Genomic DNA, 8550 nt, shown 5'->3' with positions numbered 1-8550 from the left:
CCCTCAACCTGAGTCTCTCCCTGCCAGACGAGCTCTTCCAGAAAGTGGCGGAGGATTACGTCAGCGTGGCCGGCTTCCAGGTGATGACAGGTGCGCTCCCCCCCCCCGCCCCCCGGTTCTGGTTCTCGGCTCCTGCGCCCCCCACCGTGGCTCAGCTCCCCCCCTCTCTTTGACAGAGGACAAGGGCGTGGATCTGGCGCAGAAGGCGAACCCCTACTTCTACAGCTGCTGCCACCACTGAGTCAGCCACCCGGTGCGCGGCCTGGGGAGTGAGGGCGCGCGCCCTGCGGGGCCACCCCGGGTCTCCCCGGCGGCGCTGGCCCGGGGCGGGCGGCCCGGGCTGCCCGGGGCCCAGGCCCAGGCCCAGGCCGATCCGGGCCTCGCCCCGCAGCTCTGCGTCCACAGACTATTTAAGTGGCTTCTGATCTGTAAATAAAATCAGTGCACTGTGACTCACCCGCAGCCCCTCGCCGCGGCGGGCCGGCCGCCCTTGCATTGAGAGCCATGTCCCCTGGCCTCGGGGTCCCCTGGCCCCCCATCTCCACCCCATCTCCAGCTCTTTTTTTGTGGGTGAGCGCCTGGGCAAGGGCAGCGCCCCCCCTCCTTCCAGGTGCTTTGGGGAGGGGGACCCCCCCAGAGATGACAAGGACAGCCGCTGGGCCTACGACCTGGGGTCCGGGCAGCACGGCCCAGGCCCAGGGCCCGGAGCTGGGCTGGGAGCTCCCCAGGGGTTCTGTGATGGGTCCCGAAGCAGGTCCGCGGCAGATTCCAAGTCAGGCTGGAGGCGCTCACCGCCGACGGAAAAAAAGAAAAACCAACAGAAACCCTCCAGCCTGAGCTGCTCACTCTAAATAAAACCCTGCTCAGAATCACGGATGCTCCAAGTGAATATTGCAGGGGGCAAATGCTTTCGCAAGGAGTTAAGCAAAAATGTCCTGTGTGTAAGGCGCCCCGGCGGTAGCCGCAGGAGGGAGCTTCCAGGCCGCCCAGCACGAGGAGGTGCAGGTGCATCGCAGCCCTGCTCCTGTGAGGTGTGGCCAGCCGGGGTGCAGGCCTGGCGGCGGCCCTGGCATTCACCCCCAGCACTGGGGAGGCCAGGCCAGAGGACTGTGGTTGGAGAGCGGCCTGCACTCCACAGCCGTTCAAGGCTGGCCTGGATCACACACCTTGCCTTAGGCTTGTCAAGTGCTTTGCTTTCACTTCTTACTTCTTGGTTTCACTTCCTTAAGAACCAAATTCCTCAAAAGCCCTTCCTTCTTCACCACCACCCCGCCCTGCCCCGGGGCCAGGTGTGTGGCCCCCGCGGGACTCGGGCCCCTGGTGACCAGCCGGCTAGCAGCACTCCGTTCCGCTGGTGCCACAACTGCTCCACCCAAAGCAGTGCCCGGGCCTGGGCCCCCCACAAAACACCACAGGGCACCGGGCAGAAGAGTAAAGTTAAACTTTACTTTACAGTATTTTTTTTCTATATACAAAGAATTACAGTACATGTTTATGGGGACTCCTAGCACAGGGCTCCCCTCTTTTTCACTAGGAGTTCCATATCCAGCTGATGATCTGTAAGGACAGGGGTGGAAAATTGTGATGGATCTTGGTTGAGCCTCCCGCCCCTGTCCCCCTTTCTTAAAAATATATAGATCTCTTCTCAGTTTGCTTGCTTTGCCAAGACCTAGAATGCTGCTCTTGCACGAGCTCCTGCTTGCTGCACCCACCGCCTTCCGCACGCACGCACGCACGCATGCACGCACACACACCAAGCAGCACCTCAGCCAGGACGCCAGCGGCTCTGCTCACCCTGGAGCCCTAGTGCCCGAGCGCTGCTTCTCCACTCCCAGCCAGGCCTAGCCCCGGCCTGCACGGCCGATGCTCTCAAAGTCCAGGGAAGGCGGCGCTGGGGAGAAGACCACAGATAACTTTCACTCGCGTTGGTAAGGAAACATTTCTGAAGTGGTGGGTTTCTAACTAAAATAAACTCTGTCCACTTCCTGAAGTCTCCCCACCCCCCCGCAATCTGCAGGAGCGGCAGGGGTGCTCCCGTGACGTCATGGAGGGGCCTCCGCCTGTGGAAGGTGGAGGGGGGGTTGGGGGGCAAGGTGATCCCTGATAAAAGCGGTTGCCCCCCCCTGCCCATCCTCCCACCCACCCCTGGACTGTGCGGGGCCGCGACAGGCCTGGGCCCTGCCTTGTCCCTGCCCCTCTTCGCAAGAAACCCTCCTACATGAACAAAATCAAACCTTTCCTCCCGAACAGAAAGCCAGGACTCTTAAGTCACCAAGTCCCTCGACACTTGGCAGTGCTTATTTATACGTGAAGTTAGCACCATCATTACTGTTTGTGTAGGAAGCGATTATCTACTCTATTGGGATTGCATTTCCACCACAGCAGCCTCAGGGGGGGCCGGGAGCTGCTGGCCGGGGCTGACCACCCGGAATGTCTAACAGAGAACCTGACACAGGGTGCAGCTCTTCGTCTGCTGGGGCCTTGGGGGGAAGTCATCCCCACCCCCCCACGAGAGAGTGACACCATCCCAAGAAAAGTCACTACGGGAGGGCGGGGCGGGCACGGGCCTGCGGCTCTCCTGGCCGCTCTGCACGGGGAAGCGCCGGGTCAGGCCTCCTCCGGCACTTTGGATCCACTAGGCAACAACCGCAGAATTCAGCCGGGGAGTCCAGCGCCAGTGAGCTGAGCAGGCCTGGCCCGGAAGGCTCGCTTCCTTCCTTCTCTGGCCGTAGTGTGGCGTGGAGGAGGTGACAGAATTCTACCAATGCTGAAGATGGGGGTGTGGTTCGGAGGATCAGACACGGTGATTGCAGGGTCATCCGCACTGAGCGAAGTGAGAGGCGAGCAGATGTCTGAAAGCACGGCGGCCATCTTCGGCTAGCACGGGCTGGCTCGGGCGGGAGGGACGGATGGGTCTTTGCAGATTTCCGCAGTGGACGCGGCACGGATGGGGGGCTGTGGGGCACGCTTCAGCTTTGGCTTGCCACTAGAAGTGACCTCCGGGGAGCTGGCTTCACACTGTCCCCATTCCCCAGCAGCCACACAGCACTAGAAGTTTGTAGAAGACTTTTCTTTTGGAACTGCCCGCTCACAGCTCTGGAAGGAAGGGCCTTGGCGCACACAGGCTTCCCAAGTCTGAGAGGGGCTGCAGGATCGCCCTCTCCCCACCTTCACACGCACGTCGTTTTCCAGCCGTTGGCGCTCTGCTCCCAATTGCACTGTGACTCTGGCCATGATCTCGTGTGACGCGATGGTGCATTCAGTGTCTTCGGCAGCTCGAACCTCATCTTTCCGTTCGGGAATCTAGGAGTCTCTCGGTGTCCCTGAACAGAAGCTTGGCTGTTTAGAAGAACTACCCCCCACCCCGCTACGATAGCGTACACAGCGCAGAAGTTGTGCTCACAAGCAGATCTGGAGTGAAGCCTCCATGAATGTTGCAGAATGCGAAGAACCAAAACAAAACCACCGAGTGGCCCATCTCAGCCCCCATCCCTCACTCCCTCTTGTCTGTGAGAAATTTCTAGATAGCTGTCAAAGCCAATCACCTAACCAAATCCTACCGTGGAGAAGCTAGTTCAGGATCAAACTTCTCCGTTAAAAATTTTATATAGCCTGCACCCCCCCCCACCAAAAGAATTCACAGTTTATTTCATGAGACAAAGAGCTACGGTAATCAAACACACGACAGTGAAGGATTCTGACGGAGCAGTGCAGGTATCGTTTTCCGATCACAACTACAGATGACAGAGCAAAGGGCACAGGACTGGCACCAGGCAAACCTACTCACACGACCTACGCGATTAGGAAAGGGGCTACTAGCTGCAGTTATATACTTATTATTCTCACACATGATAAATACTTAATATAATGAACTTTAATGTTCTGGATGAATTTCTTTAAAAATATCTTTCTTGTGGTTTAAAATCTTTAAAAACAAAATAAGATGCTTTATGCTTGCTCTTCCTTTTGAACGAAGAGCTTTTTCCTCTCTGCCAATGTGGGAGGAGAGAAGATAAAAGGGGGAAGCAGGCAGGGGGAGCTCACGGAGGAGACCCCGAGGTCTCGTGAAGTGCGGGGACTGGCCCCGAAACCTGGGCCAGCCCTGCCTGAGCTCAAGTGTCTCAACCCCAGAGACAGACTTTGGGAAGTAAAAGCAGGTTCGATTCAGTTTTTATATAAAGCGCAAATGCTTCTGTAACAACTATTGTTTCTTCTCCTCGGAAGCGATGGGACTAACCTCGGTAGGCATGGAGGAGGAGGAGGAGGAAACGGGAGAGAGAGAATCTGGTTGAGGAAGCAGAAGCCATAACCAAGACAGAAGAGTCAGGAGATGTCTGGGCCAGGAGATGGCCTGTTGGGTAAAGCTGCTGGCTGGTTGGCAAGAGAGAGGTAAACACATTCGGTCCAGGGACGGAGGGCGGGGTGCAGGAGACAGCTAGCCACACAGCTTTTTTTCTGTTGGCAGTCAGTGAGCTGGGGAAATGGTAGGGCAGGCTAGCACCAACAGATTTCCCAGCCCTTGGGCCCAGCTCAGGGCAGCAGTAACAGATAATCAGCAGTTATGAGGAGTCGTCTCTGAGACTGGACATTGCTCCGGCCGCCACACCGCTCCATTCTCGGGGAAGGGCTCTGGCTGGCCTTGCTTAGGCTAAGGTGGCAGCGGGACCTCTCCCGAGAGCTCAGCAGGGCCTGACTCGCCCCTTCTCTCAGTGAGGAGGGCGGAAGACGAGGCGAGGAGAGATTTTTTTTTTTTCCCATCTAAAGCTGGCACTTTTCCTGACGCTGGAGCGTCTAGCTTGCCACACACTCCCTGTGCTCACTGCCCGAGGCTGAGATCTGAAAGCACCTGAGTGTTTGAAGGAATCGGGGAGGGGGTGGGTTCATGGAACAAGAGAAGAATCGGTGGAGAAGGAAGGGAAGCTTGCCCTTGACCCTGTCCACTGCTGGAAACCACCTTCTTAGAGCCCGGGTCGGCCTAGGACCCATTTCCAGACTGCGAGAGCACACAGGGGCAGAGAGGCACACAGAGCGCTTCCGGCTACAGGAGCGCGCACACACCCATGCACACGACAACCAGGCAATACTGGCTCAACAGACTTCTGTCCCGCCCCCCCCCCCCGCCTCCCCCTGCAAATAAAAACACGCCCCTCACTACTGCCCGCTGTTTCCTACTGCAGAGGATCTAGCGACAGCCCGGGAAACACGGCGGGCAGGCGAAGCTCCGGGGCACGGGCCCGAGGAGCTGCGTAATTTCCATCAGTGACCGGCCCCGGCCCGGGACACATGAATGATCGGGACACTGCCCCCCCGTGTGAACGGGCGAGTGTCAGCTCCTCCCGAGGGTCCACTGGCCGCCCTCCACGGGCTCTGGCGGGCCGGGAGAAGGCTTTGAGAGCCTCTGCCCTCGCCAGGTTGACCAGCGGAAGTGAATTCCATGCTCGACTCCACAGTGGACTTTTTATTTTTAAGTTGACCACGGCAAAGCTGGGGCAGAGAGACAAGCGTGTGTCTCTGGCCGGGGCCCACTGATTTCCACACACGGTTCACACTCGCACAAGCCCACGCTGGCTCCTGTCACCAGAGTTCTGAGAGCTGGGAGGTAAGAAAGGGTTAACAGTGGGGAGGGGGGGGGAGGAGGAGGTCTGCTTTTCAAGAGGGAAAAAGAGAAAATAAAAAAATGGAGATTCCCTTTCCCGAGCGGCACGGGCACTGGCGCGGGGCGCTGGCACTTACGGGCATCACTTCTGCTCGCCGTCCGCTCGCTTGTGACTGCAAGGGGCCTGGTTGAGAGCGGGAAGTGGGCTTTTTTCTGCTTTGGGGTCTTGCCCTCTTCCAAGGGACCAGCAAGTCTGTGCCAATGTCTGCGCACCCCCAGTAGACCAGCACGACTGCGCCAGTGTCTGTCCGGCCACGATGGGCCAGAGGCCTGCCCCTGTGGACGCTTTGCCCAGGCCCCAGGGACTCTGCTCGGTGCTGGCCACTTTCTTCTCTTCGGCGGGGAGGGAAGTCGGGGCTTTCCCGAGGGATCTGAACGACTGCCCGTTCCTGGCAGGAAGTCCGGGGAGCTGCTGGCCTCTGGCCATCTGCTTCACCTGCTTCACCAGGCCGGAAGCTTGGCCGAGAGGCCCCGGGCCGTGCTCGTTGGCGGCGGGGACTCGTGCAGAGGCCTGCGTGGCTGGCTCGTATAAAAAGGCCTTGGCAGGAGCCTGGGACAGGAGCCTGGCCTGGGTGAAGGACTTGACGGCTTGCCAGGGGTGCTCCGACAGTGCGGCCGGTTTCCCGGGGGGCTGCAGGAGGGGGCCTGCCACGCTGCTCTTCTCCCCCGCGCGGGACACATGGGCCAGGCCCTTGCTGGCAGGCCACAAGCTGGACTCCAGCACGGGCACCTTGTCGTCGGCGTGCGGGGGGGCCTCCTGAGGAGGGGTGGCCCGCTCCTTCTGGCGCGGCGTCAGGTCTATGAGATCCATCACCAGAGCAGCTCTGTTTTTGGCCTGCGTGTTCTGGTCCACAGGCCTCAGGGCCTTTTCCTTGGCTACCAGGCTCTGAACGACCGCGGACAGCACTTTCTCAGGGGGCGGAAGTCTCTGGGACAGGGAGGCGTGGGATTTGTCAGGGTTCTGGGGCTTGGGATTGTTGGTGACCAGCAGCCTGTCGGGCGGGGGGAGCCTCAGGCCCCCCGGGGCTGGGGTTTTCTCCAGGGACGGAGGCCTGGGGCTGGCAGCACCTATAGATTTCTCCAGCTTCGGCTCGGTCTTGCGCACAGGTCTTTCCAGGGGCTGGGGCCTGGCTGCGGGGGAGGGGCTCGGGCTGGTCACTGGGGAGGGCTTATCGGAGAGCGGAGGTCTTGGTCCTTCCGTGGCCGGTGGCCGGTCTGGTGGCCTCTGGTTGGATAACAAGGGTTGGGATTTGGTCCCTGTACCAGCAAGTTCTCGGACCCTATCTAAGAGCTGGGAGCCCGAGCCAGTTCTCTCCAGAGCTCTCTCCGGGAGAAGCGGCCTCTGACAAGTCCCTGCCGAGGCCTTTTTGGAGGGCGGCAGCATCTGGTTGGTGCCAGCAGATGACTTGTCTGACATCTTGGACCCCTGAGCGGCCATCTCTGATGACTGCTCTGCCAAACGACTGCTCGGAGACAGCGGCACTGAAGGAGGCACATACTCACGGATCTCCCCCGGTTCCAGAGGGTTGGGCCCACAGGGGTCATGCTCCGTGCAGGACAGACGGCCGTCCAGCTTGGAGATGAAGAGCATCCCTTCCCGATGCTGCTTGCAGAAGGAGCTGGGGCACATCTCGCAGAAGGAGGCGGCTTCCTTCCCGCACACGTCACACTGGTGCCAAGGACACTCCCACTTTCCTGGTAACACAGGGCGAACACAGGATCAGCGTGATCCGGGCCACGGCTGGGTCCCGGAGGCTGGCAAGTTGGCCGCCTTCCAGTTGTCACCTTTAGTTTTCATACTGCTTCCCTAGAACCTCAGCTCCCTCTTACCCAAGCAAACAACAGCTAAAACAAAGCACAAGCTGGCCGCTGGTGGCCCACGCCTGTCATCCTAGCTACTCAGGAGGCTGAGGTCGGAGGATCTGTGGTTCCAAACCAGCCCAGGCAGGAAGGTCTGTGAGATTCTTGTTTTGGTCAGTTATGGGGCTTGCACTGAAGGTCTGGGTGCTGTCTCTGAGCCTCTTTGTACTCTGAGGCTAGCGTTCTATCACGTGAGCCACAGTACCACTTCCGGTTTTTGAGTAGTTCATTGGAGGTGAGAGTCTCGTGGGGGCTTTTTGCCCAGGCTGGTTGGGAACTGTGATCCTCAGATCTCGGCCTCCTGAATAGCTATGAGCCATCAGCGTCTGGCTCTCTGTGAAATTATCTCCAACCGAGCACCAAGTATAGAGTACTCGCCTTGAGCAGGAGAACTCAGGACAGTGCGCAGGCCCTGAATTCAAGCCTTACAACACTTAACAACAACAACAACAAAAATCAGAGCAGCATTCAAAGTCCAGCAAGATGAGTATCAATGAAATACACACAGAAGGAAGTCTGTTTCTCTGTGACAATTTACACTGAGAAGGAAAAAAGAAATAAAGCCGAACTCCAAAGTTCCTGTTACATGACGTGTGCAGATAATACTTTGTTATTTTTCCATATTACGTACGCTCTAGAAACCTTTGACTATTTCTTGTTGTTGTCGTTGAGCGTCTACAGAGGGCCTTATGCCATGTAGTCCAGGGTGGCCTCTACCTGTGATCCTCCTGCTTCCCAGGACAGCAGGGATTAGTGGCTTGTTCCACAGTGCCCAGCTCTAGACAGCTTTTAAATAATCAACTGTCATAGGAACAGCCCAGCTGTCTACACTCCTGCTCATCTTGATATGAACAGGAACAGGGCACAGATAGGTGGTTGCAAAAATGGAACCATGTGCAATCTGCTCAGGCTTAAGTCTTGAGACCAGTACTCTTCCATCTATGTGGTCTGGAGAGAATCGGTGGAAAAAGACCCAAAGCAAACCTATTGCGTGCATCACTTCCACCCAGCCCCCCAAACCTGAGCCTCCACTG

At 58.2% G+C, this 8550-nt stretch overlaps 1 protein-coding gene and 1 long non-coding RNA gene across 4 annotated transcripts in view; one reads left to right on the top strand and one right to left on the bottom strand.

Annotated features, from left to right (window-relative positions):
• Positions 1-452, top strand: LOC105985532. The gene is made up of 3 exons (XR_001175063.1): positions 1-90; positions 177-355; positions 392-452. It is a non-coding gene; the product is annotated as an uncharacterized LOC105985532 (long non-coding RNA).
• A 4673-nt stretch (positions 453-5125) lies between these two features.
• The window catches only part of Nsd1 (nuclear receptor binding SET domain protein 1), a 104569-nt gene continuing 101144 nt past the window's right edge, over positions 5126-8550 (bottom strand). For 2 of the 3 annotated variants that reach the window (XM_013016078.1, XM_013016077.1), the window contains one exon: positions 5126-7351. In XM_013016078.1, coding sequence (XP_012871532.1) covers positions 5739-7351 — 1613 coding nt within the window. In that variant the 3' untranslated portion in view covers positions 5126-5738. The remainder of the gene's footprint in view (positions 7352-8550) is intronic. The other variant, XM_013016079.1, reaches the window with a different exon arrangement.

This window comes from Dipodomys ordii, unplaced genomic scaffold (genome assembly GCF_000151885.1).
Source record: "Dipodomys ordii isolate 6190 unplaced genomic scaffold, Dord_2.0 Scaffold29, whole genome shotgun sequence".
Classification (NCBI taxonomy): domain Eukaryota; kingdom Metazoa; phylum Chordata; class Mammalia; order Rodentia; family Heteromyidae; genus Dipodomys; species Dipodomys ordii.
This window is presented reverse-complemented; position numbering and strand designations above follow the sequence as displayed.